Source organism: Panthera tigris, chromosome B4 (genome assembly GCF_018350195.1).
Source record: "Panthera tigris isolate Pti1 chromosome B4, P.tigris_Pti1_mat1.1, whole genome shotgun sequence".
NCBI classification, from domain to species: Eukaryota; Metazoa; Chordata; class Mammalia; order Carnivora; family Felidae; genus Panthera; species Panthera tigris.
Window position 1 is genome coordinate 6,951,170 of NC_056666.1, and position 19,306 is coordinate 6,970,475.

General features: G+C 42.7%; 1 protein-coding gene across 3 annotated transcripts; it reads left to right on the top strand.

Moving 5' to 3' along the window:
• The first annotated feature begins 114 nt into the window (after positions 1-114).
• Positions 115-19,224, top strand: ATP5F1C (ATP synthase F1 subunit gamma). Of its 3 annotated transcripts, XM_007081193.3 has the most exons (10): positions 116-277; positions 9,314-9,348; positions 9,820-9,951; positions 12,391-12,595; positions 13,164-13,307; positions 13,641-13,705; positions 14,856-15,011; positions 15,447-15,543; positions 18,435-18,471; positions 19,087-19,224. In XM_007081193.3, exons 1-9 carry the CDS (start codon positions 222-224, stop codon positions 18,439-18,441), a joined length of 897 nt encoding a protein of 298 aa, XP_007081255.1. In that variant the 5' UTR covers positions 116-221; the 3' UTR covers positions 18,442-18,471; positions 19,087-19,224. The 3 variants fall into 3 exon arrangements, with proteins under 3 accessions (XP_007081256.1, XP_007081257.1, XP_007081255.1); XM_007081194.3 differs by lacking the exon at positions 18,435-18,471 and having other exon boundaries at positions 115-277; XM_007081195.3 differs by lacking the exons at positions 18,435-18,471; positions 19,087-19,224 and having other exon boundaries at positions 115-277; positions 15,447-15,547.
• The last annotated feature ends 82 nt before the right edge of the window (positions 19,225-19,306 follow it).

Genomic DNA, 19,306 nt, shown 5'->3' on the forward strand with positions numbered 1-19,306 from the left:
ATGAAGCTGACTGGGCGGGGGCGGGGCAAATACCAGCCGCGAGCCGGAAGGAGGTGGGGCCTCGGAAGGCTGGCCTCCCTCCAACGCTCGCGATGCTTCCCTCCGTCTGGCGGGAGTAAGCGAGACTGAAGGAGAAAGCGGGGTGGGAGGGCGCGTCGAGGAGGTCCCGCGCCTGCGCGGTGAGGCCTGTCTGACCGACCTTCAGCGGGGCCGGTATCACCATGTTCTCTCGGGCGGGCGTCGCGGGGCTCTCGGCCTGGGCCGTGCAGCCGCAATGGTATGGCAGCTTGCGGAAGGACCGGGAGGGTTGCGAGGAATGGAAGAGCTCGGTCAGGGGGAAGCGGAAGCGAGTGGAGGCGAGTGGGGCTGGACGAGGGTCTCAGGGCCTGCCAGGCCTCCTGTCCCGCGGAGGCCCCTGGAAGCCCGGGCTGCAGGAAGCGCCTCCGATCCGGGGAGGGCGCGCGAAGGGACTGCGGTGACAGCAGGGTCTCGCCACGTCTCCTGAGGCGGGGTGGGGCGGGGTGAGGGCCACGAGGAGCGGTCATCCGGGACCTCGGGGTTGAGACTTTAGTCCCAACTGATTACAGGGTTGGTCTTGGATTCACTCAGCTAATACCCACTTAGGGAGCCCCTACTGCGTGCCAGGTGGCGAGTATCGTGGAGGCTTTACCCGGGCGCACAAAGTGAGGGGGAGGGGGGACCTAGGGCAAGGTCTAGAGGAAGGTTAAGTTGTGCTGTGCGTCCTTGACGCCTTTTGAAACCTTCTGGTGCTGGGCAGGGTTTGCTTGAGCCAGTAAGGGCTGTTGGATTCAGCCAGAACGCGTTTAAGCACTTAACATGTAGCAGGCTCTTTGCTGGGCACTGCGGAATAAATAAGTGTCCTCGTGGGTTTACGGGAGTTGGGGTGCAGACGGGATCTTAAGAATCCGCCTGATGGCGATCGGAAGGGAAAGACAACCTAGCACTATCTTGAAACCATTATGCTGAAGCAGTAACCCTGCAAGGTCATAAAATTGTCCCAGGGTCCCCAGGAGGACGAGATAGATGGCTTTTGAGCACCATCTGTAACTGCCGTGCAAGTTTAAGGATTTTAAACATTGGTTTTTTTTGGGGGGGGGGATTGTATATTAGAGGGCCAAGCAGTAGGCAGGTAAACGTTGGTTTGTGGGTGGTACCGTATAATAGGATGAAATGTCTTAAAGCTAGACAGAGTCTGGAAGAATTACAGACACGGTGCTAAGGGGATTATTGGCTAAAAGCAAGCTGAGTGTAGCAATTCCCCGGTTTTACGTAAAGGAAGAATTCTAACGAGCCGCAGTGCTAAACTAGGTTTTTGTGTCCTAATTTATGTGAAGGGACTGTAAAGCATTAATTGAAATAGGTACGTTTTTCATTACGCAAAGAATCACCACCATATTCAAAATTTTTAGGGTAATGGGGGAATGAAATCTGATGTGAATACCTGCACAGAACTGTTGGTGGATTTGCCTGCCAAGTCAGATTTGTTTCTAAAATTGAAAAAGAGCATTCGTGGGAACTAAGTCAACTTAGTTGGATTCTCGGTCATGTAGGTTGTCCCATTTGTTAGGCACTCAGCACACAGTTGTTGGGTGCCTGCCCTGTGCCAAGTTGGTAGCGTGGAAAGTACTAAAGAGTGGTGGCCTTAAGCTCTGTGGGTCAGCCTTTAAGAAATGGAAAGAGTTCTGAAACAAGGACAAAATACTTTGCATAAAATTGTAGCAATGACTTTTTTAGAAACCGTGTAAGACAATTTGGAGATCTTATAGTAAAGGATTGTCCTAAATAAATAAGAGTTGTTTGACACTTGGACACAACCACCACTGGGCTCCTAAATTGGACCCTACATTGGCAGATACAGGTTGTAGTCCGACCTTGATCTCTTTAGAATGCTGGTTTTAAATTGGTAGGTTATGAATATTCATCAAACGTTGACAGAAAGCATTTTCATGTATCCCATTACTCTGGGTGCCCTTTTGGTTCCCCCTCATAATTGCCTTTTAAATTCAGAAATGAAAACCATCTTAATGTTTCACACCCCACAGAATTAATTTGGAAGGGGAGAAAAATAGCTTGGCCTCTACAAAACCATGAAGGGGCATTTCCTCTGTTGTGTTTTGGTTATTAGAAACTTTAAAGGGGCTTCTGGGTGGCTCAGTCGGTTAGGTGTCTGACTTCAGCTCAGGTCATGATCTCGCAGTCCGTGAGTTCGAGCCCCGCGTCGGGCTCTGTGCTGACAGCTCAGAGCCTGGAGCCTGCTTCGGATTCTGTGTCTCCCTCTCTCTCTGCCCCTCCCCTGCTCATGCTCTGTCTCTCCCTGTCTCAAAAATAAATAAAAAACATTAAAAACAAAAAAAAAGAAACTTTAAAAATGCAATTTGTTGGGGTGCCTGGGTGGCTCAGTCGGTTGAATGTCCGACTTCGGCTCACGTCATGATCTCACAGTCTGTGGGTTCGAGCCCCGTGTCAGGCTCTGTGCTGACAGCTCAGAGCCTGGAGCCTGCTTTGGATTCTGTGTCTCCCTCTCTCTGACCCTCCCCTGCTCATGCTGTCTCTCTCTGTCTCAAAAATAAATAAAAACATTAAAAAAATTTTTTTAATTCAATTCATTATTATAGTTTTTATTTCAGGGAGGTTAGCTTACTAACGTTGACTCAATATTAGGCTTAATTAAAGTCTTAGTGAAATTATGTTAATTGTTTAGGATATCAGTAAAATACCCTAAACTTCAGGAAATTAAACTTGCTTTTAAGTAGCATATAAGAAAATGGAAATAAGAAATTTGGGGAACGGTCTTCAAATTAGGGGAAATGCATTTCTGTTTCCTCGTCTTCCACATTCTCTGAAATGGAACTGTTTTACAATAGCATGCCAACAGCCATAAATTGAATTATACACACTGATAAGGAAGGGAGATGCATTTCAGGAGAGGAAAGGCAGATTGCATTCTGAGATTGAGGTAGCAGGTATTTGCTTGTAAATGTAAGAAAATGTGAGGCATCAGAGTGTAGGATAGGAGACCCACTCTGGAGCCAACTACCAGGATTTGAATCTTGACGGCCACTCACCTAACTGTCACGCTGCACAAGTTACTCACTGTCTCTGCCACCGTTTCTTCCTTTGTTAAACGGAGGTAATAATCGTGCACAGTTCATTGGGTCAGACTGGAGATTAAGCGAGTCCGTATTTGTAAAGAACAAGCGCGGTGGGGGAATGCTGGTGTGGTTCCAGATAATAGAAACTCAAAGATGAAGACAGCTTGATGCAGTTCGTACTTGCCAACAAGACTGGATCCTCCTGGGTGGTCGTTGGTGAAGAAGGGCCAGGGAGTCGTTGTTTGGTGGAAAGGCAGGTGATGGACTTTTCATACAATCATTGACTATTAGAATTAGACGTACTTCCTAATTTTCCTTAAGAATTTGTTGCTGCTGCTTCCTTAATGTTTATGTTACATGACAGTATACACCTTAACATTCTTTCGAACTATACTTCAAATGAAGAATCATTCACCTAGCAACCTCACTCACTCCCTCCTCCACTACTTTCAGCTTTGCTAATAATGCTGTATGATCACGGCCCTTGATGGTAATCCACAACCTGTGATGTTTCTATCCACTGTATTTGATAGGTTTCAAGTTTTTCCAGTAATCTGAGATTTCTCAGGATGTGATGTGGTTTTCCAGAACATACAGCTGATTCAGAACTTTGTCTTCATTTGCAAAAATTATATATACGGCCAGCTGCGCCAAAAGAAAGTTGGCATCATCTTATGGTTATTCTGTATGTACTCCAATTATACTTAAAAGTAACATACGGGCGCCTGGTGGCTCAGTCAGTTAAGCGTCTGACTTACGCTCAGGTTCCGATCTCGCGGTTCGAGGGTTTGAGCCCTGCATCAGGCTCTGTGCTTACATCTCAGAGCCTGGAGCCTGCTTCAGATTCTGTCTCCCTCTCTCTCCGCCCCTCCCTTGCTCATGCTCGCTCTCTCTCTCAAAAATAGTAAAAAAAAAAAAAAAAAAAGGATAATAACACACACGTCTTTAGAACTGAATGAAAAGCTAAACATGATGAGAGCACTTCAAAATGGAAACATAGGGCACGTACACAGCATAAAGAATCACAAGAGATCTTACCTCTTCATACCTCTCACCCAGGATACTTAAGGAAACCGGAACATTTTGTGTTCATCCAAATATGGCATGCAATTCAGATTTATTCCCTGTGCTATTCTCTGACAAGAAACTTGTGTCTGTTAAATTGGAATATTTGCCTAAAACCGTAATGTCCAATGTTTCCTTACGGTCTGTAAATTTAGAATGTTTGGGGTGAAAATTTTGATATACCCCCCCAAAATCATCAAAAATGATGTTGCTTTTCAAATGCCATTATGAAAAAATGTTAAGGGAATGGTCAGTATGTTAGGTAAGTCTGTAATGGGATAGCAGAGCTTGTCAGTATTTGACAGCTCTTCTCTTTTCCACCACTGGATCCATTCTTATAACCTAATCTAACACTTTTCATGCAGTCTCCTTCCTCTTTATATTTCTTTCTCTGTGGCTGCGTAATACTGGTAAAATACGTAAGTCAAGAGATTTTTAAAAAGAACAGTTTTGGTTATAATCTTCCAGGTTTTTTTTTATGCACATAAACACAATAAAAAAATTAGTTGATATAACAATTTCATAATCTACGTTTTTGAAGTATTGTTAACAGACTTTATTTTTTAGTACAGTTTTAGACTTTCAGAAATATTGAGCCTGTAGTACAGAGAGTTCCATACACCCACGTCCCACTCTGGACAGGTTCTCCACTTATTAACATCTTGCATTAATTAGCATGTTACATGTACTACAATTAATGAGACTATTGATACAGTATTAAGGTGCATAGTTTCATTAAGGTCACTCTTTGTTGTATGTTCTGTGGTTTTTGACAAATGGATAATGACACGTATCTACCATTATAGTATCATACAGAATGGTTTCAGTGCCCTAAAAATCTCTCCCCGAAATCCTGGCAACTACTGATCTTTTTACTCTTGCTATAGTTTTGTCTTTTCTGGAATGTCAGGTAGTTGGAATCATACAGGATATAGCCATTCAGATGGGCTTCTTTGCTTAGCAATAGACAAAGTTCCTCCTCCGTGTCTTGTGGCTTGATAGCTCCTTCATTTTTACTGCTGAATAACTCCACTGTATGGATGTACCAGTTTGTTTTTCGGTTGGTTCGCGTGTTGAAAGACATATTGGTTGCCTCCGGGTTTTGGCGATGGTGAATAAAACTGCTTATAAACATTTGTGTGCAGGTTTTTGTGTAGACCTGTTTTCAGCTCAGTTGGGTAAATACCTAGGAGTATGATTGCTGTATCCTATGCTAAGACTGTTTAGATTTGTAAGAAACTGAAGCCATCTTCCAAAGCAGCCGTACCATTTTGCATTCCCACCAGCAGGCAGTGGGAGTTCCTGTTGCTACATGCACATCCTTGTCATCATTTGGAATTGCCTTTTTTTTTTTTTTTTTAATATAGCCATTCTTGGGGTGCCTGGGTGGCTCGGTTGGTTAAGCATCCGTGACTCTTGATCTCGGCTCAAGTCATGATCTCATGATTAGTGCGATTGAGCCCCACGTTGGGCCCTGCACTGACAACGGGGAGCCTGCTTGGGATTCTCTCTCTGCTCTCACCTGCTTGCGTGTGCACACATGTTCTCTTTCTCTAACTAAATAAAAACAAAATAAAAACGTAGCCATTCTTCTAGGTGGTAGTGGTGTTTCACTGTTTTAATTTGTAATTCCCTAATGACTGCATAGCTGAGTATCTTTTGTATATGCTTATCTGCCATCTGCCTGTCTGCCTCTGCGAGGTTTGTGTTCAGATCTTTTGTTCATTTTTTATTTGGGTGCTTTTCTTATTGAGTTTTAAGAGTTCTTTGTATATTTTAGATAACAGGCCTTTATCAGATATGTGTTTTGCAAACATTTTCTCCTGGTGTGTGGCTTCTGTTGACGGTGTCTTTTGTAGACCAGAAATTTTTAAAATTAAAAGTCCAGCTTGATCATTTTTTTTCTTCCATGGATCATGCTTTTCATGTTTTATGTTAAAACTTACATATTATCCAAGGCACCTCGATTTTCTCCTGTGATACCATGTAGAAGTTTTATAGTTTTGTGTCTTACATTTAGACCTATGATTTATTTCAAGTTAATTTTTGCGAAAGGTATAGGATTATCTAATTGTTAATATTGATAATTATTAATTATCAATTACTATTTTTGCATATGGATGTCCAGTGTTCAGTACCACTGTAGAAAAAAGTATCCTTTCTCCATTTAATTTCCTTTGCTGCTTTATCAAACATGAATCAGTTGACTGTATTTGTATGGTTCTATTTCTGGGCTCTTTTTTTTCCCCCCTATGCTGTGTCGTTTGTTCCCCTGACGTATTCCATAACTGGAAGCCTGTGTCTCCCACTGCCCTTCACCCATTTTGCCCAACCCCCACTCCTCCACCCTTCAGTTTTGTTCTGTGTATTATAGGTCTCTATCTACTTTTTGTTTGTGTATTCGTTGGTTTTTGTTTTCGATTTCACTAATTAGTGAAATTTTTGAGCTCTCTCCTGTCTTCCACTGATCATTTGTCCACATTGTCTTAGGATTACTGTAACTTTATAGAAAGTCTTGAAATCAGGTAGTGTCCGTTCTCCGGCTTTGTTCTTCAATATTGTTGTCGGCTCTTCTGGGTGTTTCGCTTTGCCAAATAAATGTTAAAATCAGTTTGTTGATATATAGAAAATAACTTGTTGAGGTGTTTGTCTAAAATTGTATTGATCAAGTTGGGAAGAAGTGACACTTTAGCAACATTGAATCTTCCTATTTATGAATGTGGAATCTCTCACCATTTATTTAGATCTTTTTTTCATCAGTTTTGTAGTTTTCTTGGCACATATTTTATGTTTATATGTAGTTTTTTTCCTGTGTTTTTTTGTTGTAAAATATACATAACATTAAATTTACCATCATAATCATTTATAAGTCTACAGTTCTATGATACTGTTTCTCTAATTTGAAATTCCAGTTGTTCATAGCTGCTATAAAAAAATGAAATTGACTTTTGTATATATTGACCTTGTTCCCTACAACCTTACTGTAATTGGTTCCAGGAGTGTTTTTGCCAATTCTTTGGGATTTTCTACAGACAGTTGTGCCATTTTTAAACAAAGGCAGCTTTATTTTTTCCTTCCCAATCTATATACCTTTTATTTCCTATTTTGTCTTAATGCATTAGCCAGGAATTCCAGTACAATGTTGAATAGGAGTGCTGAGAGGTTATCCTTGCCTCAGTCCCAATCTTAGGGGGAAGCTCCTAGTTTCTCAGCATTAAATGAAGGGTTTTTTTTCTTTGTTTGTTTGTTTTGGTAGATGTTCTTTATCGGTTCCAGGAAGTTCTTTATTTGCTGAGAGTTTTTCTTTTTTCTTTTTTCTTTTTTCTTTTTTCTTTTTTTTTTTACCATGAATAGGCATTAGATTTTGTCAAAAATTTTTTCTGCATCTATTGACTGTATGATTTTTCTTAAATGGTGAACCAGCCTTGCATACCTGGAATGAATCCCACTTGATCGTGGTGTATAATTCTTTTTAATACGTTGTTGGACCCAATTTGCTATTCTTTATTGAGGAATTATGCGTCTGTGTTGATGAGAGGTAATGTCCTCTAATTTTCATTTCTTACAATGATTTTATCTTGTTGATACTAGGGTAATGTTGACCTTAGAGGATTAGGAAATGGTCCCTCTTCTTCTCCTTTGGCACCAACTTCCATGCTCCATCAGTTACAGATCTGTCTGTACCTGAAAGTCTCAAAAATCTCACGTGTTTTCCAAACCCATTGGACCTCAAACCCATTTCCACCTCATCCTAGGGTCTTTATAAATGTCATTTTCGTTAAAATTCGTTACCTCCAGTGAGATCATCCCCACCCAGTTTTTCGGTCTCGGTTAATGACAACACTGTCTACTCAGGTCATGAAATTAGAAATCATTCTTATTGTTTTCCTTTTCACTCTTAAGAACTTGCCATAAACCTAGGCTCCTGCTGCTTTGCCAACATGTTTACTTCAGGTTCTTGCTGCAGCAGCCCTGTGAGTCTCCGTGTCGTCAATATTCCAACGTCATTGTATGCTTGTCACTGACTTTATATTTGGTGACACATTGTCTTATTTAGGAGGGCAGCACTCCTCTTGTATTTATCTCTCGTGTGTGTGTGTACGCATTTAAGTCAAATCTGTATTTATTTATTTATTTTGGGGGGGGATGGGGGCAGAAGAGAGAGAATCTCAAGCAGGCCCCAGGCTCAAGTGTGCACCTGAGCTGAAATCAAGAGTAGGACACTCAACTGACTGAGCCACCCAGGTGCCCCTAAATCAAATCATTTTTACTTTTATGCATTAGCACTTTAATCATGAAGACTAGAAAAATATTTAATGCAAATCTTTAGTTCTATGAATCTTGTTTATGAGATAATAGCATGCTTCTCGTGGTCACAGACCATGTCCTGGAGCATAGTAGCTGCTTAGTACATGGCACCTGGCTGGCTCACTCGGTTAAACGTTCAGCTTTGGATTTCGGCTCAGGTCATGATCTCACAGTTTGAGAGGTCAAGCCCCCAATCAGGCTCTGCACTGACAAGGTGGAGCCTGCTCGGGATTCTTTCTCTCCCCCTCTCTCTAATCCACCCTGGCTCAAGCTTGCGTTCTCTCTCAAAATAAATAAATAAACTTAAAAAAACTTAAAAGTATATATATTTAAAAAATAAAAATAAACTGTACTTTCACACATGTGATCATGTTAGAATGTATAATTGATCCTAAGTGTTGCTATGAAAAGGTTTCAGTGAACTAAGGAAGTCAAGGTAGCATTTTCAAGGTGGCTGACCGTGGTTTTAGGTATAGCTGGATAGCCTAACAAGGGGCAGGACTTTCCTCTTGTGGAAACAGTCTAGGCAAAGGTGGGACTAGACGTGTGTGAACACCATTTGACTGCACTGGAAGCTTTGTGTTGTTGGCTCAAACAAAATGAGGCCTTTGGTAATAGGGTTTGGTGTCCATATTAAGGACTAAATATATATAAGTGTGTATTTATAAATATATGTTTATATGTATGTAAATATATGTATACGTCCTGCACGTGATGGATTGTTTCTTTATGGGGCAGTGTTTAAATTTATTAACTTTGAAGGTTTTTCTTGTATAGTAGGGTGATTTTTCAATAAACTAAAATATTTTTAAAACCTTTATTTTCAGGATCCAAGTTCGAAATATGGCAACATTAAAAGATAGTAAGTATTTCGTCTCAATATGTAATTAAGAAAAACCAAATTTTGACAAATAATCAAAAATAGGCCGCTTTAGCCCATTGTATGTTTGGTCAATTTGATAAAATGAATCTAGGTCTTATGTGTATGACATTGACCTTGTTTTAGAAAAGACCAGCATGAGGTGACACGTGGTTGTTCTGATGCTGTCGTCCGTAGAATGACAACAATGTGACTAGAGAAAACTGTATGTAAATGTTGTAAGAGTATAATGTCCTGCTGTCTGCGGCCATCCCGCCTGTCCTGTCCTCCGTGGCAGCCAGGCTTCGCCTTTGCTCAGTACGCATTCTGACTTGAAGCCTCATTTAACATCATGCTGTTGCCTGATGGCCTAAGTGCTGATTATGCTACCTGGCAGTTTAGAAAGATATTTCGATAAATTTCACAAGTGAAATGATAACTCTATTATCGTAACACAGCACTTCTGTTTTTCAGTTACCAGACGGCTAAAGTCGATCAAAAACATCCAGAAAATTACCAAGTCTATGAAAATGGTGGCAGCAGCAAAATACGCCCGAGCCGAGAGGGAGCTGAAACCAGCACGAGTGTATGGAGTAGGATCTCTGGGTAAGAGAAGAGGACATCACAGATTAGGAGGAACCCTGAACATGAAGGTCACCACTGATGACTTTTATCTGGTGCTTACCGTGATGACAGGCCTGTTCTGAGTATTTGACATCACTGGTTTTTCACAGCAGCCTACGAGGGTCAGAGCCCCCGCTTCACAGATGAGAAACCCTGAAGTCGGGTCGCTTACCCAGGGTCACCTCCCAACATGGTTTGGCATCAAAGCCTGTCTCTTTGTTAACCACTGTATGCGGCTCTGTGAATGCTGAAAGTACTCCGAAAATCTTCCTAGATTATTAAATATACAATCAGGAAATGGGAAATGCGGTGCATTCAGATCAGGTGCTTGACTTTGTCCTGTTGGATTGTAATGTGCGGGGTGGGGAGGTGGTCCCTGCAGTGGAAATGACTGAGCAGGCACGGATGGGACTCGTGACGGCATGAGTGGAATGTTTGAACATCAACCGCAAAGAAGGCAAAATTTGCTTGTTTCCAAATTGGAGAAAATTCACGTCTCCTCTGTGTGTTAATGTATCTACCTATTAGATGTAAATCGCCTTGTGCAGTTTTCCTGTGTTCTTCCATGTTTTTTAAACATCCGTTCCTACTGGCAAAATTATTGCGTGAGAAAAGGATAGAGCACTAGGCCCGGGTGGAAACGGCGACTCACTTTAATAACTGCACGGTTAGTTTCACGCAGCTGGTACGGAAGAGAGTTAATAGGTTGGTTTCCGCGATCCTGATCACCTCCAGCCGTTTGCTCTCATCAGTCCTATTCGCTGCACAAGAAATACATAGCACGTAGTTGGTGGCTTAGTAAAGATTGGTTGGTAAATCACTGTAGCCTGTTTGTATGAAAAGAGAAAGTCATTTCACGATTCACCTCTCTCGCTGATATGAGTGAGTATAATAAATTTGTTTCCCTCCAAAGTCTATAACTACAAAATTATCTAATAAAGCAGAAACTGCCTTAGATGTCAGATTAGACTATTTGTGATAAAATAGTAAAAATTCAAGCCAAGGCTGCCGATCTGTTCTGAAGTCCTTTATACGAAATATTAACTGCTAGATATTAAGTGGCTGATCGTTGTAAATATTTAAAGTCTTCCAGCAGGCATCTTACGCTGCACAAATATAAAACGTAAAAAGAGACTCAAAAAAGAAATAATCTCGCTGCTCTCCTGCACTTTGGAGTATTCGCTTTCTGCTTTTTCGTGGAGGGTCCTCGGGTGCTGGCATGTGAGAATCACTGCTCTGTAATGAAACAGGGAGCAGCAGGACTTTGGTTGAAACAGGTGAATGTGGCGGCCAGGAAAATGCACCGTGCGGCGGCGAGGGCACTGGCCACGCGAGCTCACCCTGCACTTGCACCCCGGCCGCGCTCCCGTGGCCTGGGCCGAGCCGGTACCACAGCCGGCGGGAGACTCAGGCAGGCACATTCCAGGGAGACTTGCGGCTCCTCGGCAGGCAGACTCGCTGAACTTCTCCTAAACGGCACAGCGGTCTGGGAAGCTGCCACCCAACCTCTCTTCCCTCCTTCCTGAGAGTCAAACCTGCGTCATAATGTGATGGCGCGTTTGTCTCCTTCCTGCCTTCCCCCGCAGCCACTTCCTCTCCTTCCCCCATAAATCCGTGCATATTTCATCCTGTTTGATCCACTCTTGGCCTGTGCTGCTTAGAAAACTAGACCAGCCAAGCAAGGTCGTTAAAGCAGTCCCCAAAATAACGTGGCATGTGGGGCACCTGGGTGGCTCAGTCGGTTGAGCGTCTGACTTCGGCTCAGGTCATGATCCTCACGGTTTGTGAGTTCGAGCCCCGCGTTGGGCTCTGTGCTGGCAGCTCGGAGCCTGGAGCCTGGAGCCTGCTTCCGATTCTGTGTCTCCCTCTCTCTCTGCCTCTCCCCTGCTTTACACTGTCTCTGTCTCTCTCTCAAAAATAAATAAACATTAAAAAAAATTTTTTTTAATAAAAAAAAATAAAGTGTCATCTGCTATTTTAATGCCAACAGTTTATAAGAGGCTTGATATGCAGATTATATGAGCACGTCAGTAAATATTTGCTTCCTCCTTTTTTGGTTATATACTGAATATTTATTTGCATTCTTCAGAAGTCTGCCATCTAGATAAGCTGGTACTCTAATTCAGGCCCCTTTACAAGTTCTTTAATTATACTAGAGATTTCTTTTAGTCAGTACTTGAGGTAAATTGGCCATTAAGTGGCCCTTATCATATAGAGCCTTTATCATACAGAGATTTAAACCTCTATGGTTTTCAACCGGATTGTAAATGGAGTAAGTACAGTTTTGATTACATTAGTTAGTTGCCACCTAAATGTAACTTCATGATTTTGAAAACAGCCAACTTGTAAATAGGGATTATTGCTGTATTTGGCGTGCCTTACGTATTTTAAAATTCTTGCTTTTGTTTGTTTGTATTTAAGCTCTGTATGAGAAAGCTGATATTAAGGCGCCTGAAGACAAGAAGAAACACCTCCTAATTGGCGTGTCCTCTGATCGAGGGCTCTGTGGTGCTATTCATTCCTCGGTTGCCAAACAGATGAAAAATGAGGTGGCCACACTCACGGCAGCCGGGAAAGAAGTTATGCTTGTTGGAATTGGTGATAAAATCAGGGGTATACTTCATAGGTAATTTAGATACCGTTTATGTTTAGATGGGCGCAAGCATGAGTAAATGGGAGTGTCTTTGATGGTTAACGTCAGCAAGGTGTCTTTTTTTTCGTTACCTGTTTTTATACCCCCAGAGAGGTCTTGGTTTTGTTTTTATTATTTCAGGAGTTTCAGAATATACAGATTTCTTCCATTATTTACTTGTGTTTCTCCTTCATCCAACCCGTAAGTGGAATGCAACAGGAAAAGCAAAAGCTGTTGGCCTTTTAAAACACATGAGGACTCTGAGGAGCCAGCACAGCCTGGAAATGTCAGGAATGAACAGTAGTTAGTTGAGATCAGAAGAGAAATAAAGGCATAGAGACAGGTAACACGAGAGAGGCTTGATTATTAGTCGTTAGTTCCCGCAGCCACTGCAATAACGATAGCGGATGGAGCAGCTCAATTCAGGGAACGCTCTCCTCTTTCCCCCCACCGCCCCAAAAAAGCCTGACCCACGGTAATAATACTTTTCCTTGTTCCCTGTGTTATTTCAGCAGAAATACTCCTTTAAACTATTCTGTGTGATCTCCTGGTTCTCTTGCAGGACTCACTCTGACCAGTTTCTGGTGTCCTTCAAAGAAGTGGGAAGAAAACCTCCTACTTTTGGAGATGCGTCTGTCATTGCCCTCGAACTACTAAATTCCGGATATGAATTTGATGAAGGGTCTATCATCTTTAATCGGTTCAGGCAAGAAAAATTTAGTATTCAAAGCTTTTTACTGCTTGTGTTCCTATTTTAAAATAAGGAAATGCTTAGTGGACAGTTGAAAATATTGTTTTGAGGGACGCCTGGGGTAGCTCGGTTTGTTGAGCGTCTGACTCTTGATTTTAGCTCAGGTCACGATCCCAGGGTCATGGGATCGAGCCCCACGTGTGCTGAGTGTGGAACCTGCTTAAGATTCTCTCTCTCTCTCTCTCTCTCTCTCTCTCTCACTCACTCACTCTGCCCCACTCGTGGTCTCTCTCTCTAAAAATAAATGAAATAGGATTTTGAGGTTTACCTCTGCTTTATGATTTCTAGGTCTGTCATCTCCTACAAGACAGAAGAAAAGCCCATCTTTTCCCTGGATACCGTTGCAAGTGCCGGTAAGTGGTTTTTGTGTGAAAAGTGTTTTCTGTGTAGAGAGGAGAGATTGGCACGTTCAGGAAAACAGTGTTTGCTAGGATGGCCTGTCTCCGCGGGAGCACGTGATGTTTGGCTCTTTCTGTCACCGTCCGTCAGTGGTTTCCGTGATCATTAGTGACTCTCACTCCGTTCCTTCATTAACTGAACGTAAATAAACAAGTCATTAGACTTGCTTTCTGTTCTCAGGGATCGGAGAGCCTGGCAGCATTGGCTCTGCAGGCTCTGGGGCCCCGCTGGGTGAAGCACAGCACAGTCAGGGGCCCCGGGGCAGCCCTGCGAACGGTGCTCACAGTAATGCACACTGACCCACACGGTTCTCTCGTCTCAGCATTTGAGTGGCGTCATCATTGCTCAGTGAAGCATCCTAGACGCAGTATTCTAGAACCGATTTTACTTTCCTGAGGCATTCTCCCTTTCTACGTATTTCATCTGTTGAGGCGTACGCTTTGTAACATTTCGATGTGCCTGAAGTTGGGGGACGCTTCTGCTGGCCAGTGGCGGGTCATTTTTAATTGACGATGGTATTTCTTTCTTAATGGTGTACGGTAGGGGTTATCAGCCATAGTGTTTTAAGTCTGATGAACTACAGTACTGTTAAGATGAGTATCGGCTTCTAATTCCGCCCCCCTTCGATGTTCCACTTCCCTCGCATTCTCCCGATGGACACGTGCAGGCTTCCCCAATAATCACATGGCTCATTTGGGACTTTTGTATTCCACTATACGAGTGTCAGTTTTGTCATTAATTCTTTTGTGAAAACCTACACCCACAGATTTGTTGAGTATTTGCTGACGTTGTGCCAGGCACTCTGATGCCCGAGGACTTCAGAACCGTGAAATGCAGGGACGTTACTTTAATTGTTGGCTTCTTCGTTTTTATTAGGCGTTTGCAGTGAAATATCAAATGCTTTGTTTACACATTATGTTGCGCTGAAAATCTGCTATAATCGGTAGTGTGGAAATGGATGAAATTTTTAGAGCTGAGTGTTTTCACCTGTCTTACCTTGTTGACTTCTGCTCTGTAATTAGTGAGGTGTTTACTGGTAGGCTGCCTTGATGAAATCACTGTGCGCTGCATAACTTCAAGGAAATGTCTGACTCGTCTTAACAGAGAGCATGAGTGTCTATGATGATATCGATGCTGACGTGCTGCGCAATTACCAAGAATACGCCTTGGCCAACATCATCTACTATTCTCTAAAGGAGTCCACCACGAGTGAGCAGAGTGCGAGGATGACGGCCATGGACAACGCCAGCAAGAATGCCTGTAAGTGCACGGCGATCTCTTCCGAGAGGCTTCTCTTGCTGGGAGTAGCATGAACACCTTGCCTCAAATCATCACCGTCAACTAGACCAGGAAACAAAAGAGCAAGGATCTCGCCCCGGTTCTGCCGCTGGTTCTATGACATTTTTGACCAGTGACCCTCTCTCTCCTTGAATTTTCTTATCTGAAAAGATAAAAAAAAATAACTAACGTTCTCTGCCTTAAAAGAAGTGCGTCTTACTTGGCAGGCAGTAAAGTTGCAAGTATTTTGAAAAGGTATCCGTGGAAGTGGTAAAAATATCTTCCTGAAATTCTTTTGAGAGGCCAGTTCGGGTACCCCAAGCCATGAAGCAACATACCCCTGTGAACGTATTAATGAACAAGTTATGGTCTCGTGGTGTTAGGCTTTGCCGACTAATCCTTCTGTTCTGTTCGCAGCGGAGATGATTGACAAACTGACTTTGACATTCAACCGCACCCGCCAGGCGGTCATCACGAAGGAGCTGATCGAAATCATCTCCGGCGCCGCGGCTCTGTAAGTAGCGGCGGGCTGCCTTCGCACGCCCTGCCTCGCCTCCCTGGGTCTGCCGGCTCCCCGCCTGCATGTTTGAAAGCGTCAGTTTTGTTTTGCTAAAGGTAGAACGATCCGTTGCTTAACCTTGGAACCTACTCTTAGGATATAAAGATTTGGTGAGAAGGCCTGTCTGGTTTATTCTGCTTATTTCTGCTCTACCTTTTGGGCTTACTTTCTTCTTTTTAGAAATCAATATATTGCTAGCTTTCATTTTCCTAAAGCATTAGGAATAAGGATGTGGATAATTCTGTATCATTTATAAAATCTGTCTTCGGAACTTAAAACATCATAAACCAAGCTTTCGAAGTACAGGATTGCTTTGGGATTTGGTTTCACATAAATCTTGGGTTTTTTGGTAAATCTTGTAGAAACTGGTTCTTTAGTTACTGAGTTTTCTATGTCAGTATAAGATAACGTACCTTTTCCTTAACGTTTCTTGGTTGTCTAGATATGGTATTTGTTGTGAAATCACAGTTAAGAAAATGAGGATTCTGTTTTAAAAAATGACTAAATTGAACACCCACTATGTGCTAGGTTCAGTGCTAGGGAGTGTCAAAGGGTGTGATACTTTCTGTCAAGGGATACACATTCTAATAGCATAACAAACATACGCAGGTACTTGTGATGCGCGATAGAATGTGTAGTAAGTTATCTTCGACTCGTTCTCACGCCCTACTAATTAGTCACTAAGCTCTATAAATATTACCTTCAAATATGCCTTGAAGTTTTCCCCTTTATGCCCACTTAATGCAGATCCTTGTCATTTCTCTCCTGAATTAAAAAAAGATACCGAGTGCATAGTCATCCTGCAAAAGTACCTTAGCTTGAGATATGTGATCCTGTTTTTCCTGGCCACCAGTACTCTCCAGTCTAGTCTTACCACTACCGTATCTCACTTCCCTTGAACTTCAACCACATGAATGTACTTCCGGTCTACAAATATGTCATGTGCTTTTGCCTGAAATGCCATTCTTATTTTCCCCTTGCATCCTGGATTCTTCGGCTGACAGACTCCCATTTGTCTTGCCTGCTCTGAGAAAATCCTTTCTCCCAGGAAAACGTCCTCCACAGTTTGGGTGGGGTGCCCTTCGTGAACATCCTGTGCTTCCCTTTATCAACAATTACACTATTTTATTAGGAATTGCCTGTGTACTCCTGTGGCTTAGGAGCGACCGCGTCTTACTTCTGTAGCCCTATCACCGGGCACATACTTCCTCAGTCAGTATTTGTTGAGCAAATGGGGGATGTTCCATAAGAAGTGGAAGTTCAGGGCACCTGGGGGGCTCAGTCGGTTCAGCATCCACCTTCGGCTCAGGTCACGATCTCACGGTTTGGGAGTTCGAGCCCCGCATTGGGCTGTCTGCTGTCTGCACGGAGCCTGCTTCGGATCTTCTGTGCCCCTCTCTCTCTGCCGGTGTCCTGCTCGCATGCGCTTGTTCTCACTCTCTCTCAAAAAGAAATAAACATTTTTTTTTAAAAAGTGGAAGTTCAGAGGAGGGAGAAATAATATTTCACTGGGTATGTGAGAACGTGGATCCATGTGTGAAATTCGGATAGATTGATTCATCGCTAGAGTGACATTTAAGCTGGTCCTTAAGTATTGTCTCTCTCTCCAGGGTAGAAACTGGGCAGAATGTCTCAGAGACACAAATAATGCTGTTGGAGACCGTTCCATATGTTGTCAGTCGGGTCCATGAGCTTTGCCAGCCCAGGAGTCCTTGGTCTTACTGTTTTTCAAGCCTCACGTTAAGGCCGACCCATCTCTCAGTCTAGTCACTGACGTTGTGTTAGCGTCGCAGAGTGCAGGCAGTGGATCGTTCGTTGTCCTCCTTGCTGCCCGTCCTGGGCCAGTGCTGAGCTGTGCTCCTCTTGGTGTCAAGCGTGAGGAGGCCTGGGGGGAAGGGCTGTATTCCGAAAGTTCCAGGGACTGTGGGACCCAGAGCCAGGATCTTATTTTCTCTTGAAAAAGGAGCACCGGGAATAAAATGTGAGGACACGACATCTGCGGAATTGAGGGCCGCACGCTTTCTTGACCAGAAATGTGAGAAACCTGGCCAAAGAGGAGCGAAATCAAGGGGAATGAGGAGAGGGAGATTGGGACGTAAAACTCAGAGTTGGAACAGAAGATCAGAAAGTCAGAAATTGGGGTGCCTGGGTGGCTCAGTTGGTTGAGCGGCCGACTTCGGGTCAGGTCATGATCTCACAGCTTATGAATTTGAGCCCCACGTCGGGCTCCGTGCTGACAGCTCAGAGCCCGGAGCCTGCTTTGTATTCTGTGTCTCCCTCTCTCTCTCTCTGCCCCTCCCCTGCCCATGCTCTGTCTCTCTCTCTCTCTCTCTCTCTCTCTCTCTCAAAAAGAAATAAACATTAAAAAAAAAATCATAAATTGACCACTAAATTTTTGCTTTCTAGAAAGGTAGTCTGAATCCTTTATTAAGGGTTGGCTGTGCAGTCCAAGACTGGATTGTCCACCCAGGGCACTGGCGTGCTCTGTAACCCATCAGTTATTCCGGCTAAAAACTTTACTACTTAATACAGACACTAGACTACTGAGTAGTATGTTATACTGTGTGCTATTGATAGAAAAAGCAGTGGCTTAAATTATACTTGCAGAGACTTGCCTTCTTGCATGAACATGGTTTTATCGTTCTAACCAGACTGAAATTGGTTAACTTTTTGTAACAGTCATTGAATCTGTTTTAAAGGACTATTTTGGGAACTAATTTACATGATCTACTCCAGACACTGAGTGAGGAAATGGATGTTTTTAGTTGGAAATTATACCTGATTAACTAGCATGGATTGCTTCTTGACTGGTTTGTTTTGTCTTTTTCTTCTAACGTAATAACCAGGGATTAATGAAAACCAAGTTTCATCCTCAGACGAGAGGTAAAGTGGTATTATCTCATACATTCTCCCCAAACCCCTCCGGAAGAGAAATCCGGCAGATACAATTGAAGCTGATTTAGCAACAGCGAAACGGATTCTCTGAGATTTAGGTTTTGGCCCATTTAGAGTAGTTGCCAGCTTGTGGTAGCATATGGGTAATGCCAGGGGGCTTCTTTTTTTTTTAAGATTTATTAAATAAACTTTAAGGATAGAGAATTGGGATTATTTTGAGATACTAAACAGAGATTGGTGAAGAGTGGTGGTTCTCAAACTTGGTGCTGTCAGGACCCCTTCACGTCTGATACAGTAGAAGAGGGCTAGATTCTCATCTGTCTGTACTCGTTCTGTTCTGATATTACAGGCCATGTAGCCTCTGGAACATGCTACCATACAGGCTTGAGAATGAGTAAAACAGGCAAATAAGAAAAGAGGTTTGCCCTCACGGACCCCACGGAAAGGTCCCCAGACCAAAATTCGAGAACAACTAGTATATAGTAACATTTTATTATGTAAAGTCAGTTCTTTAAATCCCACTTGAATATATATTATCTCTTGAAACGTCATTATTTTTCCCTCCAAAACTGATTTTTATTTGCTCTGTACTTTGTTTTTCAGGTAAAGAAGGAAAATTCAGCCGACTGATTTCGTTTTTAGGTTACTGCTGTCCTCCCTGTCAGAAGAAATTGTTGAAACTACTAAAGACAGCAAGATGTTTGTAAATTATCTTACAATAAAGAACTTACCATAAGAAAATCACTCTTTTCTTACTATGTATTAACAATAGTTAATAGTTTTCAAAATGAGATTTTAAAAATAATTAACATACGGTACCTGG

Excerpts from the sequence above, each read along its gene's own strand:
- ATP5F1C (XM_007081193.3), top strand. The coding sequence starts at position 222 with ATGTTCTCTCGGGCGGGCGTCGCGGGGCTCTCGGCCTGGGCCGTGCAG. Across the intron at positions 9,952-12,390 it reads GTATGGAGTAGGATCTCTGG|CTCTGTATGAGAAAGCTGAT; the intron begins GTAAGAGAAGAG and ends TTTGTATTTAAG. Across the intron at positions 12,596-13,163 it reads ATCAGGGGTATACTTCATAG|GACTCACTCTGACCAGTTTC; the intron begins GTAATTTAGATA and ends GTTCTCTTGCAG.